This window comes from Chaetodon trifascialis, chromosome 10 (genome assembly GCF_039877785.1).
Source record: "Chaetodon trifascialis isolate fChaTrf1 chromosome 10, fChaTrf1.hap1, whole genome shotgun sequence".
In the NCBI taxonomy this organism is placed as follows: Eukaryota; Metazoa; Chordata; class Actinopteri; order Chaetodontiformes; family Chaetodontidae; genus Chaetodon; species Chaetodon trifascialis.
Genome location: NC_092065.1, coordinates 3,869,966 through 3,889,742, shown reverse-complemented (window position 1 = coordinate 3,889,742; position 19,777 = coordinate 3,869,966). Strand labels below are relative to the sequence as shown.

The window sequence follows — 19,777 nt, the reverse complement described above, 5'->3', positions numbered from 1 at the left end:
TTGAGCTCTTCCGGTGTCAAAGTTGACCCGGTAGTGCTGTCATGTCTTTGTTGCCTGTACTGCACCGCATATGATGTGAATAGAGGAGCGACATAGATGGAAAATAAACTGTTCTCTGTACTGAAGAAACACATTTAAACTTAACCCACAACAGGTTCGTATAAGTTTTTGTATACTCGTAAATTGTGTGCAGTTTCTTAGTGGAGAATCTCAGTGGAATAGAAACCATTCATGCGAGCTGAACAGCTAACTGTTGGCTAACATTAGCTGCACTTGTGGCACTGCTGCTAAATTGCCCATAATAATATCAATCATATTATCACCCGGAATTGGAAATTTCTATGATTGAAATGTGATTTCAACAAACTCACACCTTCATCTACGACTAACAGTGTATTCATCCTGTTTTAAAATGTCAAATTGATAGCTGTGTTTCATTCGGGTTTAGCTTGCTAGTTAGCATCGCCATGGAAACTGCCTCGTTTTAGCAGGTGAAGATGTGTAATCGCAGAATTTTGTATTTAGGAAATCTTTTATTGTACTTGTCATACAATACGGTCATCAGAGGAGTGATTTATCTTTGTTTTAATGTGTAATCGCCCCACATTTTCTTTTGTTGGTATTGTTTATGTTTATTTTTTTGCTGCTAAATCCACTATTTGTCTAAATTCCCTGGCACATGCATTCAGTTTCTCACACTGCCAGACTCTTAATATGCTAAACCACATGTACATCACCGAGATATGTTTCCTCAACACCCATATTGATTTATCTAATAAAGTTAAACCGCCCTAAAGATGGAAGAAAAGCTGAATGGATCATTCCCTGTTGTCTCCCCGGAGTACCTTCGACAGTGGTGAGTCCTCCTCCTCACCCCAATGTGGCCACACGGGAGTCTGATGATGTCAGCAAACCTCTGAAAGTGTGATGAAAATGAAATGAACGCATGTGTGCTCAGATGCCCGTTTGACTTTTGTTTTACCATTGTTTTCATGATCAGCTGTTGGGTTTGTCTTGTTTATCTTGTTGATGGAGCCTATCTGATCTTTTCCCTCAACATTAAGTGAAGCTTTAGTACAGGTTATGTGATTCACCAACCATTGTTGACTGGGAACTAATAATGTGGGTTTTCCGTGTGTTAAAATAAGAAAATAAGTGTCATATAGACAGAACAGTCTGCCAATACCGTAGATATACACACATCCATACTCAGTTGCCAGTTTGTCAGGTCCACCGAGCTAAAACTAATGCTGATTTACAACAGACCTGCAACCAGTTCTGCCATCGTTGAAGCTGTAATTTTGGGGCACCACTGAATAATATCAGGGCTGCAACGATAAGTAAATTGATCTATCAGTCGATTGAAATTAAATAAGCTGCTAGCTGTTTGGATAATTGATTAATCATTTGAGTAAGTTCTCAAGCAAAGTGTTTGCTTGTTCCACTTTCTTAAATGTCAAGATTTGCTGCTTTTCTCTGATGTTTGTCATAGTAAATTAAGAGTCGTTGAGTTTTGGATCGTTGTTTGGGCAGAAGAGGCGATTTGAGGACGTCACTTTGGGCTCTGGGAAGAGCTGATGAGGGTTTTTCACAATCTTTTAGACATTTTATACATGAAATAGTTGCTTAATTGTGAAAATAATATCAGGTTAGCTGCAGCTCTAAAATTGTACTGCGTTATACTGAGAGATGTTTCCAGTATTTAGTTCACTCTCATTGACATTAAGCTCCACAAACTATTGTCTAAAATGCTTTCCACTAACCTGGCAAACTACATAGTTTTTCCATTTATTTAATGAACCTAATGTTAAGTACATTGAATAAACCCACAAACAACATCCTTTGTGGGGATTAACTGACTCTAAACAACTGAAAGAGACCAAGTTATTAATCGTCACACATCCCAGCACTTGTTGTATTTATTTATGTTTTTTTTATATATATATGTTCTTCCACCACAGGGTTCAGTCTGCACAGCAGTTTCAAGCTCTCCAGGCTCAATATTCAGGCTTCAACTCCAACCATCAGTTTCACTACCCGGAGGGGCAGGCAGGAGAGACAGCCATGAATAACATGGCGAATCCAGAACCCATGATGGATCAGCAGGAACCTGCCAACCTAGCAAAACGTACTATGAATGCTTCTGAATAAAACATCCTCACAGATATGTTAAATGTATATAGATCAGCTGGGGACTGGGTCAGATCCCAGATTTCTTAATTTGTAATAAAATGTTGACTCAATCTCTCTTAGATGCTCTTTCTTAATACTGCATTGCATGGAAGTTTGATATGCTTTAAGAGAAAATTTAAATGGAGTGATATGAAGGCGCCGTGACAGAGCACAATGAGGGTTCAGACATTTCTTCCTTTTGATATCTCCTCTCTGAACTTCTCTTGTAGCCCCAGCCAAAAAGAGAGGCAGACCGGCTCAGCCCAAGGAACCCAAGGCACCCAAACCCCCAAAAGTCCCCAAAGCACCAAAGCCACCGAAGCCAACTAAGGACCCAAATGCACCTAAAGCCAAACCTGGTCCTAAGCCCAAGAAGGCCACTGAGGCTCAGGCAGATGGCAAGCAAGAGAAGATTGATGAGAGCTTCAAGAAGGTGAAGAGGAAAGTTGATCGCTTCAAGGGAATGTCAGAAGAGGAAGTGATGAAAAAAACTCTACCGGACCTGCTGGAATACAACCTGGACTATGTCATTGTAAGGCCATTTGTCCATCCATTTGTTTCACAGTGGAACGAAGCTCTGTGCCGTGAATGTGGTGGAATGAATGTCTGCTGTCTGCTTTCAGATTGGTATCAATCCAGGACTGATGGCAGCTTACATTGGACGGTGGTTTCCAGGTCCTGGAAATCATTTTTGTAAGTTTGGAGACAGGAATTTTGAGTTGTGTGATCATAAAAAATAGTTTAGGTCATCCTGATGTTTTTAGAAAATGTGTGATCCTGTGCTGCCTTTCTAAGACCCAGTTTGAGTTTTAGATCTTTTAGAGTGAGGATTGGTTTTGTACATTTAGGTTATGCAGGTCCACATTAAAAACGTAATGCCTAGAATTGAGTTTTACTGTAATAAAATCTGAATCAGAACGCCATGACACGTAAGCCAAAGAGACAAATGACTTTTTAATTTTAGGGAAGTGCCTGTTTCTGTCTGGATTTACTGAGGAGCAACTCAACCACATGCATGACACCACTCTGCCTGTCAAGTACAAAATGGGCTTCACCAACATGGTGGCCCGGGCGACACCAGGGAGCAAAGACCTCTCAAGGTAGGCTGATGGGAAAAAATATGCAAGAGGCATTTAGTGCATCGCTCATGGACACCAGGTGTGATTCCTGTTGGCTTTGAGATTCTAATGTTGTTGTGAAGCCGTATTCTAACCGTTTTACTTCTGTTTTCATTTCAACAGCAAAGAGTTACGTGAAGGAGGCAAAATTCTTGTAGAGAAGCTGAAGAAATTCAAACCTCTTATTGCTGTTTTCAATGGAAAATGTAAGCACTCTTCTACTGCAGAGCCAAAAATATAATCACCCCTTCAAGTGAATTAAAGTCATCTTTTTCTGTTTTTTCACCCAAGGCATCTACGAAATGTTCTGCAGAGAGTTGTTTGGTAAAAAACCAAAGAAGCTTGAATTTGGTTTGCAGCCACACAAGATCCCCGAGTGTGACGTGGTGAGTGCCCACTGCTTTTCAAATTCATTATGGATCCCTCATTTTCCTAACTGGCCTCTCAAACTGGATTGTTTTCAACATTTTAGGCTGAGGCACAGAGACTAAATGTTCAAGTCTTACCTGTTTGGAAAATTCATCACATCATTACTTGATAGCAGTTGTAATCTGTATCTGAGAAATTGACAGAAAAATGCAATTATTCTGTAAATTGCAGGACATTTAGAGTATTTGTTTCTACGTAAGGCTTGAAAAAACACACAAGTTTAATAAATGATGAGCAGTAATTCTTTCAAATGTAGATATGTGAACATTTGATGTGACACTGATTCTCCCCTCACAGGCACTGTATCTGATGCCGTCGTCCAGCGCTCGCTGTGCTCAGTTCCCTCGCGCTCAGGACAAAGTCCACTTTTACATCAAACTGAGGGAGCTCAGAGATCAGCTGAAGGGTGTCCGACAAAGCACTGAGATCGAGGAGGTCGCGTACACCTTTGACCTGCAGCTGGCCAAGGGTAAGCATGGAAGCCATGGTTACATGCATGCATTTTGTTGTTTTTGTTAAAAGTGAAACTACATAAAGAAAAAACCAAACTGAACATGGCTGTAACCATCATTTAAGTGCATTTACTGGGTGACTAATACTGATCATCCTCATATTAAAATCCTGCCCTTTTGTTTTCATCTCTGGATTCAGGACAGGTCATGTTTGTTAAATCTTTATTTTTTTTTTCTTTACATCAACAGAGGATGCCAAGAGGATGGCCATAAAGGAGGAGCAGTACGATCCTGGTTATGAAGACGCGTACGGTGGGGCGTATGTAGAGAGAGGACCTGAGGGGGATCAGGCCCAAAGCCAGACCAACGGTCACTGCACATTCTCATCTGCAGAAAACAGAGGTAACACACACACACACACACACACACACACACACACACACACACACACACACACACACACACACACACACACACACACACACACACACACACACAGCTGAACCAGTCTGCATCTGAACTTCAGTAACTGTTGGACAGCCGGAAGCTGATGTCTTAAACTTCATGAGAAACCTGATATCCCCCACTAGATTTCTCCTGGAACTTTCTTCGCTGTGTATTTCTAATCAGCTTTTTACATGTATGCATGTGAATGACAAGCTCTCACTGCACCATAAGGTTTCTGACACACACATGCACACAAACACTCAAAGGGAAGCAGCATATTGTATCACTGCTCCAGTTAAAACAAGTAATGCTTCAATAATAAGGTTGGGGGTTTACTGTGCTGCTGCACATGTGCATGGATTCACAGTATCCAGGTTGTGCGTGTGGTGTCTTGTGTGCATGTGAACATAAGGGTCATAGCTTATGATTAGTTTATTACAAGAACCAGGTGACTGGAAAGTAAAACGTCTGAGAAATACACTGAAACACTTTTCATGCTGGTAATGATAAATCCTCCTGAAGTGATTCAGTATACTGAAAATACTGTATCAGCACATCAGTTGTGTCACATTGTCGTCTGAACAGAGTCCTTCAGTCTTTGTGTGTTGTCCATGTTCAGAAGGAGTACAAGAGGCAGCTACGTCACAAACAGCAGAGGGCCAGCTCCCAGACGGCCAGTGGATGATGCAGTCTTTTGCAGATCAGATCCCAGACATCAGCGGTGGACCAAAGGACGGCGATGTATAAGGAAAAGACTCCTTTCCTTGGGTTTTAGATTGCTTTCTTTTTATTAGGGTCCGAGTGGGATATACACATATAGATGGACTTTTTAGAGATTTTGCAGAATGTTCTTTCTGCACTTTTGTGGTCTTGTATACTGTATGTATGATCATCTTCATGGCAGTCTTCTTAAATATGTGAAATCAGGGACTTGATGAAGCTCGACTGTCCTTGGAGGTCGTGGATTTAAATGTTTGTTTTTGCATTTGTACTGTACTGTACTGTAACATACTGCACTGTGCTGCAGTAAGTGGAAACATACGCGTCTGCTGTCCTGACAGGAGAAAGAACTCCGGTCAGCTTGAGCCTGTGTGATCCTCTGTGAGAAGCATTAATGTTTCACTTTCATGGTGCTATGAACTAACAATGATGCAAAGTGATCTCTTGGTGAAACCAGACTCAACGTGGATGTGAGACATTTCACCAAAGGCAAGCCTTTCAATATAATGTTACACCTCTCAAACAGGTTTATTTTGATCTTTGTTATTATGACTTTTTTGCTTTAGGAATTTTAGAATTATGTTTTGTACATTTATGAAATTGCCATCCACAAGGAATTTTATGAAACCTTTGTCTATTAAAATGTCCTGATGATGCTTTTTCTATATTGTTGGATTACCTTTCAGTCATTTTAAGTGTCATAAAACACAGCATTGTGGGTAAACTTAGAGTATAGTGAAGATAAGTGAGGTGCTTTATTTTGTGGAATATAATAGAAAAGGATGGCATACAACAAAGATTGTGCGTTAGATTCTGAAGCAGGATATCACAGTAACTTGATTTAATCAGCCTTTGACTCTTAGCATATTTGAAAATGTTAGACATACTTATAGCATCCTATCTTACAGCCAAACTAGCTAACTTTTCCTTATCTTAAAATGGGCACTTTAGATTAAAAGATATGTTTTTGTTCATTTGTTTTTTCACAGGGTTGAAGTTCAACTCAAGTCCATTATGATTCACTCACTCTCCTTCAGAGTCATGGGGCTGGAGTGCCACAGCTTTGGCTGTAAGAAATTCAGAATAACGTAATAACATACTTCACACGCTGCCTCAGAAAAACTCTCCAACTGAGGGGCTTGTTACTACCCCTTTCGCTATACTGCACACAAAACGGTGGCATATATTTGGGAAGTATTTGACAAGTCACATGCTTGTATGCAAGGAAAGTAAAAACCATTCAAATCTACATATGAAACCGTCAGGGGTGCCATACCTCATACTTTGTCATCTGAACTTAACTGAAAATTAATTTTCAGACAGTACAGCTCATTTGTTTTAATTACAGTGAGGGTAAATTATTTTTGAAAAATATGAGCACTGGTAAAAAACACTGTTGATGATTGAGCTAACATAGCTGATAAATATTGTAAACCATCCATAATGAGTTTCACTCTTGCACATGTGTCTTTTTCCTGTCCGGTTTATGGTTGATTAAGAGTTGATTTACTTCTGTGGTTCAAAGTCACCTTCCCACATGCACGTCTTTTATGTGTGGGGAAGCTGGATGGACGTGCACATGTAGAGGTGAGAGAGGAGAGGCCCAGGTTACTGTTGTCCCACTGAAGAGTTCTGTTGGAATTTGGGGTGGTTGTTGAGGCCAGTGGTTCAGTGTTTCTGTCTCCTCCTGTCTGTGTTCTCAGGTCAGGGTTAGAGGACCTGCTGCTGCAGCGCTGCTCTGGAAATGTTCTGCAGAATACGAAGATGAGAGCATAAAGAAGTTCATGAGCATCACCAAATGTAGGCGTTCTGCAGCGATGTGTCTTTATAAAGTGCCGTTTAACAGCAGCTGATATGCTGTAGTGGCAAAGACTCTAATCATTTCCACACCAATAAGTGAAATTAATATTAATGATATAGATTCAAGATAAAAAATGTATGAATTTGCAAGTGCACACACCTGTTGAGGCCCTGGCTGCTCCATTTCTGCCTGCAGAAATCTGTGGTCGACATCAACAGTCTGTAAATTGCTGCACAGCCTGATAATAGACTGTCACAGGAAAAAGAGAACAGACAGAAGTGTAAAAAAAATCAAAGTGATGCCACTGATTGTAGTTCTTGGTCCAAGTTTATTTGCCAGAGCAGAAAGGAGCACGACACTAAGTGACTGTTAGTCTCTCACTTCATTCCCTTCCCTCCTGGTTGCATGATAGAAATCACTTTACCTTTTGGTGAGGAAGACAATCAGCTCAACGGGCAGCGTGAGGAGGGTCAGCAGGTATGTAACCACTTTCACTGGAAGGATCGTGCCGCCATCATGACTGTCCCTGCACGCCTCACATAGCACTAACACACACAAAATGTGGACATTACACCAACTTTAGCCTCTGTGTCAATCATTCTCACAGGAAGTAGCTCTTAATTTAACAAATGAAAGACTGGACTCTTTATGACAGCAGGGAATTAGTGATAAAATGCCTCTAAAATCAAAGAAATCTAATAATCCTCAACTGAAACGATAAAGTGGATTTTGAGAGCATCTTTTTTCTGGGTCTCATCTAATTTTTGGTCTTTGACCTCCAAACTAGTGACCTGCTTGTCCTCCTTACCGCTCTTGAAGCCAGCCGGAAGGTTCTCTATGATCTTCAGGTCCAGCCACCAGTGATCTTCCTGATGAGGGTTTTGTCCATTCAACAGTATCTCCTTTGACTCTTCAGCTTGAGCCGACTCCACCAGCTCGCAGCAAGATTCAACTGTTTCCACCACCAAACTGGGGGGAAGCTGTGTTCCAAGCAGATCTGCCACAGACAGTGGACTACTAACATGTTTTGGATGTTACTGCACAGTGTGAACCAAAGAAAGAATAAAATCAAAGTCTCAGCCGTGAGGAGGCTGAAGGTGGAAGAGCTCACCTCTCTCTCTCAGGAAATGCAGAGCATCCATGTAGCCGTTGTGGCAGATCTCAGCCAGCTTCTATGGAGATCAAGTGAAGGTTTGCTCGCTCTTCTTTTACATGACAGAGAACGGCTTACACTCATTTGTCTTTTTAACTGAATGCATCCAGCATAGTGTGTCACAGAAAAGAAGTAGAGCTTTTTTTCTGCTGTGAAAGCTCTCAGTTATAAACCATATTTCAACATCTGGACTGAGACCCACCTCAAGTCTTGGAGGGAGGAAGGACGTACAGACCCGATGCACATTCCCAGTGTTGACCTGGATGCTGACGTTGCCATAGTGCACCTCAAAGAAGTTGAACGTCCCCTCCCTAGGGCAGATGTCACTCTCGCCTGAGAACGGGGCTATAGTGATGGTGCTCCTCTGCTCAAATAGGGGCATGTTGTTGCTCAGGGCTCCATCCATGTAGTGCTGAGAGGAAGCAGAAACGAACGAAGCAGTTATTTCCTGGTCCATGGTGGCTACTGTCAGTGAGGAAACTGGTGCTTCTGCTCTTCTCTGTTGGTTTTCTCCCTGTGTGACTGCTGAACATGGCGGCACTAAAAAGAGCAGCCAGCCCTTTCAGTTTGAGCGACACCAAGAGTTTGAATTAAAGTGATGCTTAAAGCTAAAGCTAAAATAACCAAAAACAAAATGGGCACAGAAATGCTATACTGACAATATCTACGTTTAAAGTGTCTGAAGGCGACACACGGGTCAAAATGTATTCTCACAATAAAGTTGTTCATCATATTACAAGTGTTGCTGCAGTTTTGTCCTGTTCAGATTTTTCACTTCTTCATGCACCATGAAGCAGCTCAAGTTTTTTAGGATTTTAGGATCCTTATAGGTCTTAAACATGTTTGATTTTATGGACTGTAAAGCAAAGAACACAGTAAATCTACACTGCACAACCATGTATTTCTACTCCTTTCATAAAAATGTCCTGAATATGGACTCACCACTCCTCGGTATGAAGGTGGGATGAAGCCACAGTAAACAGGGAAGAAGCAACTGCACATGAGAACCTGCCAAAGAAGAAGATGTAGGACTCAAATGTCAGATATTAGCTGCTGACACAGACGCTGTGAAATCAGACCAGGCTGTGATACACTTCCTCTCTCTGCTTCCTTCTACCTGAATGAGCTCCTCTCTGCTTTCAAACTCCGACACCAAAACGTTCTTCCCATCAGCTATCCTGGTGAGGGACACGCAGAGCTTCCCCGAGGCCTGAAGGTGGGCGTCTGCAGGGAGCTTCTCCAGCAGGGAGTCCCGCACCACCCGCAGCAGACTGAAGGTCGGGTGGAAAACTCCCAGAATGTGTTTTCTGGCCTCTTTCGCCACGGTCAACACATCAACACAGATGTGTTCTGAGAAGGAAAATGCAACAAAGTCAGTCTTTGAAGACAGTCATGGTGTATTTATACTGCAATAGTTAGAGAGTCAGAGAATTAATAATGGTTAAACTTTTGTTTGCTTATTTTCTTTCTTTTTTTTGTGATTCTTTTGCTTCTTTGATCTATTGATGAAGCAATAGTACCCCAGACACACTGAGCTCCTTCTCTTGGAGCTGCAAAATGCATTCTGGGTATTGTAGGGAATCAGTAACTCTTTGATGGATTGTTTTCTTATCTCACTGTGCCCTGCCTGTTGTTGCTTTATGGCTGTGAGTCATTTTATCACTTCTATTTAGGATTTTACATTGTTACTTGATCAACATGATCAGTATGTTTAAGTTTTCTGTTATTGTGATGTTATTATATTCTTTGTCATTGTACTGTCGCATGTGTTTGTGAATAAGTGAACGACCTGTCGCTGACTGAGAGAGAGTCAGCAACAGGTGGTTTTCCTCTTTCCACCTCCATAGGTTTTAAACTCCACGTGACCTCTGGAATTTGCTCTCACTATTGCATGAACTCTGCGTGTGTGTTCGTAAACCTGTTAACATTGTTTACGCCGAGTATCAAAAACACCGCTCGCTCTGAGATAACATGTCCCTGACATTTGTGAATGGACAAAAGCCATTCACAAATTATTACAGGAGGAAAATGAGAAGTTGTAGTAAATGTGTCAAATGAAAGGTATGAAAATCAGAGTTTCTGAATATTTTTGGAAATATTGGATTTTAAAAGCTCACATTTTCCTTTTTCTTTAAAATAATCATTGTGCATTAACTAGATCCATACTGTCAATGAGGGGCTGGGAAATAAATGAGACCCACCAAAAATAACTTACATAACTTATTTATTGCAATGTTAGGGTCAGGTTTACTTTAGGCATATATAAGACAGGAAAATGCCAGATTTCATTACATAAAATGGATCTACTTGCAAAATTAGGGTCAGATTTTGTTTATTTTAGAAATATTTATATTTATGGGCTATAAAACTGTAACCTCCATGCATTCAGTGATCAGCATGACACGAGTAACAAAAGTCAGCAAAACAGTATGTTTTAGCCAAAAGATCCTCATAACAAAGTACAAAGTTATGACGATTTGAGCTGGACAAACTCACCGATGGGAATTCCAACAGTCAGAGCTGCAGCCACAAGACAGCCAGATGAAGCTCCACAGATTTTAGAGGCTCCGTGGACCAACTGTGGGACTCGCTGGAGGAGACAGCTCAAAGCTCCCAGGTAGTAAATGCTCCTGAATCCACAGCCTGCAAAAGAGATGTTCCACTCCTCGTCCCACTCAAACATCTTCACAGATGTTTCCATCAACTCAAAACCGCATCTTGAATACTGGGCTCTTTGCAGTCACCTACCAGAGTTCATCTGGAGCGTTTGGATTCCCCTCCGTGTCATTGACATGTACACAAAATACATAAAATCGGCAGTGCTACAGTCAGCTTTGGTGGTGCACAACTTACAAGGCTCAAACGTCACACGTTTCAAAAAAGAAAACAGGCCAGAGTCGCTTCTCTTGCTGAGTGCTTTTAGGCCAGCTGCATGACATGTGACCCAGTTTTCATAACTTACTTAACCAGCACTAGAATGTGTGCAGAAGTATGACGGGTAAAGAGGGGGGCTGAAGGGGGAAAACAAACTCAGAGTGATTTCTCAACATGCACCTACTGACTGTTGACAAAATAAATATATGTCTGTAGGCAAGATAACTAAGGATAGTACATGTGTTTAAGTCTGTACAAGGTGATAAATATCATCTGATTAAAATCAATATTAATCAATCAGTCTGTGACTAATTAGGAGCTTTCTTTTTCCATCTTTATGCAAAACTCAAATATGGTCCCTTCCTTTTCTGTCCATACTGGATTTCATGGTGGGATACCCTTTCCACTGCCTTGGAGGCTGACTAGGCCAACATGTGAGGGTCATCATCTGATTAAGCTCGCCTGGGTCTTTAGGCTATAAAAGCTGGCCACCCGCTTGCATCCACCCCTCCTTACTGTCCTTTAGTTTGCACCTCCATGGCACATTTATCACACATCCTTCTCTACACTTCCATTGTTCATTTGCTTTAACAAATTCCTCTTGTTTTAAGTAGATTTCATGCATTTGCAGCATAATTTATGCTGCAAATGCAGGTAGAATAGTTATCAAAACAGGGACAGAACAGACATAGAGTGAAGTTTGTCATCAATAACTCAAAGGTGAAGTCTATGCAACCCCAACCAAAAAAAATTAAGGGTGTAAAGATAATTCTAAGGGATATCCTCATAAGAAAAATAACCAGGACAAATGTAGCACATCTTATTTTGTTCTCTTCAAAACCTTTTTACAGAATAGATTCCATCCAAAACTCAAAAGAAATCAATGATTTTTTAACAAAATTGATCTCAAAAAGTCATTCAATACACATTTCAGTTTACATTCCCATTTTATAGCATTCACAAACATTTCATTAATTGTTAATGATTGTTAATTATTGTCCCTAAAGTGATTTACAATATAACTGAAGGCGTGTGTGTGTGTGTGTGTGTGTGTGTGTGTGTGTGTGTGTGTGTGTGTGTGTGTGTGTGTGTGTGTGTGTGTGCTTTGTTAAAATGACTTTCAGGTACAGCAGGAATACTCATTTACTTTTAACGCTGCTTCAATAACTTGTGTTTTTTGCCACTTGGGTCAGCGGAACAAGCTACAAAACACACTGATTTTGTACATTACTGGCAAACAAATGTCTGTTTCTACATCCAGCAGAGGAGCATCAGCGTGTCTGTCCACCTGATGAATGCAAGTCCAGCATTCAGACACCAACTGAAAGAAAATACTGGCTCTTTAGTTGCTAAGAGCTCCACCACGTTCAGCAACCAGACATAGGACCAGAGGAACATTTTCAGCTTTTCTTAAACAGGGACAAGACATAATCAGAGGGAGAGAACTGTATTTGATATTGACACCACAAAACAAAAAACAGTTTGCATTCCTTTATTGGACGTTTTCACTTCTTCTCTTTCTGGGCAGTATCATATAGGTTTACTTGAATGCAGAAAAGGACGGTGAATCACCCGTTTTCTTGTGGTTTGAAATTTGCTCGGATGCAATATTTCGGATCCAGCCCACAGCTCTGCCCAGACCCCAGCCTCTACCTGCACTTTTCGGGGACTCTTTGGCAGATTCGTCAAGGCCAGAGGTGGGGCTGAGGGTGGGTGTAGGCGGTGGAGTCAGAGACGTGTGCTGCAACTCGCTGTGTGTGTTCCAGGTGAAGGTGAAACTGGAGGTGGGAGTAGCTTCTGGGGTCAACGGGAGGCCGCTGAGGTCTTCTTTTTCCTGATTGCATAGGTTCAGGCCTTCTGGCAGGCTTGAGCATCGGCGCACAAGCGTCTCCCTGGAAGAAGCACAGGTTTGAGTTAAGGATAAAGGGAAAATTCAGCTTTGTTGGCAACACAGGCCAACATTTCCACATGCATGACTCTTCAGTTATGCATGTAACGTTAGCAGGTCAAAGCACAGCTGAGGTCAAGTACAGCCAAGCATGATGTTTTTAAGACAGAGCAACAGTCGGCACATTTATAAAGATCTCTACACAAGAAACGGTGATTACAATGCGTACCTGTCACGGACCTCCACCTTGCCATTCCAAGCTTGTTTGTATATGTCTCCAGCTGCGCCATAGAGCCAGCTCATGTCCCGAGGCACGCCTGGGATCCAGCCCACAAGCCTAAAGGCAACATCCTTTCACATTAGTTGAAAATGGAAACAAAAAAGGAAGAAGGAAGGAAAGAATGAGCGAAGGAGTAGACAGACAGAAGGAGGTGCTGTGATGCTTTATCATCATCATATCTCAAATGAAAAATGTGTATTTGCAAAGTACCTGCAGCTGTCCAAGAAACGCAGTGAAGTGCTATATTTCTCTGAGATATAGTGAAGGAGCTAAGATCATGATGGTTTTGAATTTTCAATTCATTTTTATTTTAGTTTAGTTTTGTCTTTTGGATTTCATTTCAGTTTCGTGTCCGTTTTCAGATTGTGTTTGCTAGTTTTAGATTTGGATTTGCTGAAAGGGTTAGTTTTAGTTTTTAGTGGTAGATTAGAAATCATTTGGATGTGATAATAGGTTGAATCCAGGCAAGCACACTCTACCTCTGGGCAAGAGAGTAAGCCGACTCCACGGGCAGAATATGCGGCATCTGCAGGTAAGACGTCACTTTCTTTGGCAGGTACTCAGTCATGTGGGACAAGAGACCTCCAGCAGTATGCGTCTCTCGACAGGCCTCACAAAACGCTGAGACAAATACCACGAAAATTATTACATATTAGTTCAACTACATTGAATTTACGGTGTGTGCACAGTGGCTCAGTGTTATATTATCATTTCTTGGGCTCAGTCTATCTGTCCTCACCCTTTCTGATGTTAACCGGGAGCTGCTCCATGAGCCGTGGATCCAGCCAACAGTGCTCTTCCTGAGATGGTTTCCGTGCACTCTCATCCGACTCTTCAGCTTTAGCCAGCTCCTGCATCACATCACAACAAGCTGATTCAGGCGCATCCGTCGCCAGACTTCTCAGGGGACACTCACTGCTGATCAGATCTGTGACGGACATTTAGAGCGAGATGGTTTCTTCAATAACAAGCACTGGATTACTCGCCATCAGTCACTATGGCTCGTAAGATGAATTTTAAGCAGTAGTTATGACAAGATGTTCTTACTGTTCTCTTGCAGGAACCGGAGAGCATCTATGTATCCATTCTGGCAGATTTCAGCCATTGCCTGTAAAATCCAAAGGTGCTTGGTGAGGAAGCAGGTTAAATCTATTAATCTATATATAACTGCAGGCGTTCACAGTCCATTGGTTGAAAAAGAGCGGGAGACTTGCGTCTCAGTTTATGTGTGCTTTTTATTTAAAGGTTGCAGTAACACAATTCTGACCAGCAGACAGTGGACAAGAAAAGGACTAAAACAAAGTAGCTGTTTTCATTTTCTTAAGTATTTAACATAATCTAAGTATAGAATTTTATGCTTAATTCAAACTTTTAAAATGTCTCTTATCCTAAAAACAGCAGTTAATGAGCGTCAGTAGCTCCTGAAACATCGACCCTCTGTGTCTCACCTCAGGCTCTGGGGGGAAGAAGGTGCTGGTCACTCTGTACATGTTCTCAGAGCTGACCTGGATGCTCACGTTGTTGAAGCGGACCTCGTGGAAGCTGAGCGAGCTTGCTCGAGGGCACAGATCGCTCTCGCCAGCGTACGCAGAGAAGGTGATGGTGTTTTTCAGGTTGCATCGAGGCAGGTTGTCACTGATGGCACCGTCCACGTAATGCTGAGTGGAAAAAGAGGGCGCTGATCAGTGAGTGGAACCACAAACTTATTTTAACCATATCTTAACAAATATTGAAGTTTGAAACATGTAAATGGAATACAACCCTCTGTGTGTCAGAAAGCAATCAAACATTGTAACTTTGTAATTTTGCTATATTTTGCTAAATTTTTCTGGAAAGCAGCATTCACTCAAGAGCTTGCTGGTTCACTCACCACGCCACGGTAAGTGGGTGGAATAACGCCGCAGTAGAAAGGGACAAAGCAGCTGCATAGGAGAGCCTGGAAGACACGGATAGTACTGGATGTTACAGAAACACAAACTCCCTGTGCAGACAGAGTAATGGTTTCTTAATACATTTTAAGCCTTATTTCCAGAGAGGAAGGACTGGTGATCAATCAGTTACATCAGATATGACAGCAAAACTGCTGCAACAGTACAGTTAGTCGAGTCAGCGTCTCCCGATCATGCACATAAAAAGTGGAATTATGACTGCATCATCATAGATCCCATCTATGCCTTTCTTTTGGCTACTTAGACACTGAACTGTCTCCTGACCTCAGAAGACTCTGGATAAAAGGTTTCTAACCCTCAAATTATAAAACATACCTGGATGAGCTCCTCTCTGCTGGCAAACTCCGACACTAGTATGTTCTTCCTATCAGACACTCTGGTCAGGGACACACTGAGCTTCCCAGAGGCTCGAATGTGGGCGTCTTCTGGGAGGCTCGCCAGCAGAGAGTCCTTTACTATCTGCAGCAGGTTGTAAGCTGGGTGCAGGGGCCCCAGTTTGTGCTTCCTGGCTTCTTTGGCCATGAATATCAAATTGGCACAACATTTCTCTGCACAGAGGAGCACAGTAATCACACTGCATATGTGATCAACATGAAGCAGCATTCTATAATTACGGGTCAACTGGAAGTTTTTGTTTGTTTTGTTTTGTTTTGTTTTGTTTTGTTTTGTTTTTTTCCAAAATAAAGCTATATGAAGGATACGTTTCACTGCAGATCTTTCTAGATGTTTAGAGGCTCAAACAGCACAGAAAATGTATGTTGCAAAACTCTGCAGATGGACTTTAGAAATAGAAATTTGGATGAATCCTGACTGTATAGTTCTTCAAAACAGAAGTGATTCTATCAAATATGGACGTATATTAGATAACCTCTATTGCATGACCTCGATCTAAATGTATGTTTTTTGGCTTCTTGTGCTATCAATTATTTGCTATAGGTCACATACATCAAATATGTACAATAGCGTGCCAAGGTAATGACACATCATCTAAAGTAAAGTTCGTTTCCATAGATTGAAATGTCAGCAGAGGCTTTCTGGTGTGTCCACAAAGGAACTAATGAGGTCAATGAGGGGCCAAGCAGTGATATCACATGAAGATGACACAATGAATCTGTTATGGAGGAAAGAGAGGCCACGCCTGGAAATGCAGTTGTAAAATCAATATCATCTCGTAATTGAGGCAAAAGAAAGCAAACAAAAGAGCTCGAAGCTTTATGCTAAAAATAATTCACGTGGTGTTGATAGTAGCATTGACATTGGAGATTTACCAAAACAAAATGCTGCTGGGTGCATCAGATCTATGCCGGATTATATGACAGGATGTAGTGATTTAAAGGACATGTTAAATATGTTCTCATTTCAAATAGTTTAGTTACTAAAGTAGCGTTAAAATGACAGAATTTTGAATGAAGTTTGGTCTGTAGAGCCCACAACTCACCCAGGGGGACTCCCACAGTCAGAACAGTGGCCATCAAAGCACCTGCTGACGCTCCATAGATTTTTGAGGCGTCTTGTATGAAGCGAGGGAACCGTTCAAGGATACAGCTGGTGGCACCAACATAATAAATCCCCATAAAACCGCATCCGGCGAAGGAGATGCTCCATTCTTTCTCCAGATCAAACATCCTCTCAGGTGCGACTCCACCAACGAGATTCCAGACCGTCCAGATCCAGCACAGAAACTACCTCAACTGGCTGAAGTGCGACATTAAAATGATGGTGATAACTGTGTGCCAGCTGCCACCTCCACAGCACACCTGCAAGCATGATCCAAAGGTGACAAGACAATCGATTGTTGTGCAATTTTGGACCATTAAGAACTCTATTGGGCCGATAGGTCACGTGACACCAGAATGAGGTCGCACCCATAGACTGAAACTATAAAAACCTTACGCGCTGTCTGAGGTGGGAGATATCCTGCAGCTCTGCGTTGAGCTTCTTGCAGATACACTTTGCGTTTTAAAGATGAGCATCCCGGTGGTAGACTTTAGCGCATACAGCCTCAGTGAGAAAGACCAACTCGCTGACGAGCAGATGCGCAAGTTGAGCAAAGAGCTAAAAACAGCTTTTACAGAAGTTGGTTTCGTGTTTCTGAGGAACACTGGGATCACTCCGGAGGAGGTGAGAAAAGCAAATACACTGAACAGTATCGTCTTGTTTGTTGAAAGTGCGTGAAGTGGAATGCGCCCTTTCTCCTGCGCTTTTGGATATAGGTGGATCGCGTTATGGCCGTATCCAAGAAGTCCTTTCTGCAGCCAGATGAGTTGAAGCAACCGTTCAGCAGGAAAAGCTTTGCCATCAACCGGGTGGGTGTCAATGGAGGCTGAGTGGTAGGATGAAGATCATGAGCACAACACACTTCTCATCTGCACAATTTACACGTTTTAAGTGCGAATAACTGCTTTTCAGGTTGAATCCACGCCGGCCTGGAGACCTGAAGGAGTCCTTCAACCTCACTTCACTTCACCCCGACATAGTAATGATTCTCTGTCAGCCTTTGGCTTTATGTAGCATTCTACACAACAGGCCTGCATCAGGACAGTGGTGGAATATAAGTATTTAAAGTATTTGTACTTGACTTGAGTGTCTCCATTTTATACAGCTTGATACTTATACTCCACTACGCCTCAGAGGCAAGTACTGTACTTTTCTATCCTACAACATTTGTTTGACAGCTTTAGTTACTCGTTACTTTTCAGACACATTCTCAGACCCATCCGGTCCAGTGAACGCCACCACATGTCCAAATTCTTAAGATAAATAAAATATTTTGAAGAAACTGGAAGATGTATCCTCAGAAAACAGGGAAAAGAAAAAATTTAGGAGCTCCGGACAAGCTGACTTGTTAGAAGATGTGTAGTTCTCACAGGACAAACATATGATGCTCTTGTAGAATATGATGCATTGCTGTAGATTAAACGAGCCGACTGTATTTAAAGCAGTTAAAATTATTTTAAACCTCTGCTGCAGTGAAATGCAACAATAATAATACTACTCCAGGACATCATATCAGTACTTTTATTTTTTGTATTTTAAGTAAATTGGGCTGCACGGTGGCGCAGCAGGTAGTGCGGGTGCCTCACAGCAAGAAGGTTGCCGGTTCGATCCCCGGGTCAGGCGGGGCCTTTCTGTGTGAAGTTTGCATGTTCTTCCCGTGCATGCGTGGGTTCTCTCCGGGTACTCCGGCTTCCTCCCACAGACCAAAAACATGCTCGTTAGGTTGATTGATGACTCTAAATTGTCCGTAGGTGTGAGTGTGAGTGTGAATGTTTGTCTGTCTTTGCATGTGGCCCTGCAATCGGCTGGCGACCGGTTCAGGGTGTACCCCGCCTCTCGCCCATTGTAGCTGGGATAGGCTCCAGCCCCCCGCAACCCCGAAAGGGATAGGCGGTATAGATAATGGATTTTAAGTAAATTATGCTGATGATGCTTTTACTTGAGGTTTTGAATGCAGGACTTTTACTATTTTAGGACTAATTTCATGGTGTGAATTTAGTACTTCCACTCAAGGATCTGAATACTTCTTCCATCCCTGCTTTAGGGTTTGTTGTTTGACTCTATAACATATTGGCGGATTGATTCCTTTTTATTCTACAGGTTATCCGCTTGGAGGTCAAAGTACACGTTACTCCACACAGATGGATTTTAGCAAACAAAGTTCTGTTCTGTTCTTTTTGTAGCCAGATTGATCCTTTAAATTGAGGTCATTTAGAAACAGTGTCCCCATTTCGTGTCCACTGGACTTTGTTTGTCCTGCTCAGGCCAAATTTTCATTCTAATCTCCTGAACAAAGATGTTTTTATCTTAAAAATGAATAGCAGCTGATAAATTGGTAGCAGATCTGTTAGCTTTCAAATGGTCAGTCTCCGCCACAGAAATCCAAGATCAGTCAGACTCTAATTCTGTGCTCCTCTGCTATAGAAATGGCCATCGGGTGCTCTATCAGAGTTCCAGGAGATCCAGACGTCTTTCTTCCTGCGCTGTAGAGAGCTGAGTGTGCGGGTGATGAAGGTGTTGGCCCACAGTCTGGATCTGGACCCCGAGGTGTTCCTGAGTACACACCGTTTCATGGGAAGTATGTATGTAGCAGCGCACTCACGCCTCTCCTGTGGAGCAGGCTTTGAGAGAGTCAATGAGTTGAGATCAGCTGATAGAAATAGATCTCTGTTTGTCTGCATGTTTGCATCTGGCTGCATGTTTGTCTGTATTCTGAGCATGTGCAGACCTTTTCAGGCACATCCCAACTCTCGTTCAGTAGTGCTTTATACCTAAAGACAAATAAGAGTACAACAAGTACTTTACTTGAGTATTTCCATTTTATGCAACTTTACTTCCACTCTGCTGCACCTCAGAGAAATATTAGTCCTTAGTTACCTGTATAGATTACAATTTTGCTTACCCTTCCTGTCAATGAAACCCACTTATCTCAGAATTTCTGATTCTGAATTCGAATCTTTCTGTACAAACTGAAGGATGAAGCGGTTCGTTTATATG

At 42.0% G+C, this 19,777-nt stretch overlaps 4 protein-coding genes across 5 annotated transcripts in view; 2 read left to right on the top strand and 2 right to left on the bottom strand.

Annotated features, from left to right (window-relative positions):
• Window positions 1–18: 18 nt before the first annotated feature.
• On the top strand, window positions 19–6,104 carry tdg.1 (thymine DNA glycosylase, tandem duplicate 1). 2 transcript variants are annotated; one of them, XM_070971682.1, is made up of 11 exons: window positions 50–154; window positions 782–856; window positions 1,962–2,128; window positions 2,403–2,704; window positions 2,796–2,865; window positions 3,137–3,272; window positions 3,414–3,496; window positions 3,582–3,676; window positions 4,017–4,188; window positions 4,421–4,573; window positions 5,238–6,104. In XM_070971682.1, exons 2-11 carry the CDS (start codon window positions 798–800, stop codon window positions 5,363–5,365), a joined length of 1,365 nt encoding a protein of 454 aa, XP_070827783.1. In that variant the 5' UTR covers window positions 50–154; window positions 782–797; the 3' UTR covers window positions 5,366–6,104. The 2 variants fall into 2 exon arrangements, with proteins under 2 accessions (XP_070827784.1, XP_070827783.1); XM_070971683.1 differs by lacking the exon at window positions 782–856 and having other exon boundaries at window positions 19–154.
• A 257-nt stretch (window positions 6,105–6,361) lies between these two features.
• Window positions 6,362–10,975, bottom strand: LOC139337319 (patatin-like phospholipase domain-containing protein 2). The gene is made up of 10 exons (XM_070971863.1): window positions 10,789–10,975; window positions 9,410–9,642; window positions 9,235–9,300; window positions 8,495–8,704; window positions 8,251–8,311; window positions 7,948–8,136; window positions 7,564–7,684; window positions 7,299–7,388; window positions 6,951–7,087; window positions 6,362–6,405 (listed from the first exon to the last, which is right to left on the bottom strand). Exons 1-10 carry the CDS (start codon window positions 10,973–10,975, stop codon window positions 6,362–6,364), a joined length of 1,338 nt encoding a protein of 445 aa, XP_070827964.1.
• A 1,700-nt stretch (window positions 10,976–12,675) lies between these two features.
• On the bottom strand, window positions 12,676–17,052 carry LOC139337194 (patatin-like phospholipase domain-containing protein 2). The gene is made up of 9 exons (XM_070971681.1): window positions 16,722–17,052; window positions 15,599–15,831; window positions 15,205–15,270; window positions 14,783–14,992; window positions 14,382–14,442; window positions 14,074–14,262; window positions 13,814–13,955; window positions 13,284–13,391; window positions 12,676–13,058 (listed from the first exon to the last, which is right to left on the bottom strand). Exons 1-9 carry the CDS (start codon window positions 16,906–16,908, stop codon window positions 12,707–12,709), a joined length of 1,548 nt encoding a protein of 515 aa, XP_070827782.1. The 5' UTR covers window positions 16,909–17,052; the 3' UTR covers window positions 12,676–12,706.
• Window positions 17,053–17,248: 196 nt separating this feature from the next.
• LOC139337045 (uncharacterized) overlaps window positions 17,249–19,777 on the top strand; it is an 80,113-nt gene continuing 77,584 nt past the window's right edge. The window contains 5 exon segments of the mRNA XM_070971344.1: window positions 17,249–17,404; window positions 17,497–17,585; window positions 17,587–17,613; window positions 17,693–17,759; window positions 19,205–19,358. Coding sequence (XP_070827445.1) covers window positions 17,249–17,404; window positions 17,497–17,585; window positions 17,587–17,613; window positions 17,693–17,759; window positions 19,205–19,358 — 493 coding nt within the window.

Bases quoted from the DNA above. Each gene is read 5' to 3' on its own strand.
- LOC139337319 (XM_070971863.1), bottom strand. From the start codon at position 10,975: ATGTTTGAGTGGGACGAGGAGTGGAACATCTCTTTTGCAGGCTGTGGA. The intron at 9,643-10,788 runs GTGAGTTTGTCC...TTTCCTTCTCAG, and splicing joins GACTGTTGGAATTCCCATCG to AACACATCTGTGTTGATGTG. The intron at 7,389-7,563 runs GTAAAGTGATTT...TTCCTGTGACAG, and splicing joins ATTGTCTTCCTCACCAAAAG to TCTATTATCAGGCTGTGCAG.
- tdg.1 (XM_070971682.1), top strand. From the start codon at position 798: ATGGAAGAAAAGCTGAATGGATCATTCCCTGTTGTCTCCCCGGAGTAC. The intron at 2,129-2,402 runs GTACTATGAATG...CTTCTCTTGTAG, and splicing joins ACCTGCCAACCTAGCAAAAC to CCCCAGCCAAAAAGAGAGGC. The intron at 2,705-2,795 runs GTAAGGCCATTT...GTCTGCTTTCAG, and splicing joins ACAACCTGGACTATGTCATT to ATTGGTATCAATCCAGGACT.
- LOC139337194 (XM_070971681.1), bottom strand. From the start codon at position 16,908: ATGTTTGATCTGGAGAAAGAATGGAGCATCTCCTTCGCCGGATGCGGT. The intron at 15,832-16,721 runs GTGAGTTGTGGG...TCCTCTGTGCAG, and splicing joins GACTGTGGGAGTCCCCCTGG to AGAAATGTTGTGCCAATTTG. The intron at 13,059-13,283 runs GTACGCATTGTA...TGCTTCTTCCAG, and splicing joins AAGGTGGAGGTCCGTGACAG to GGAGACGCTTGTGCGCCGAT.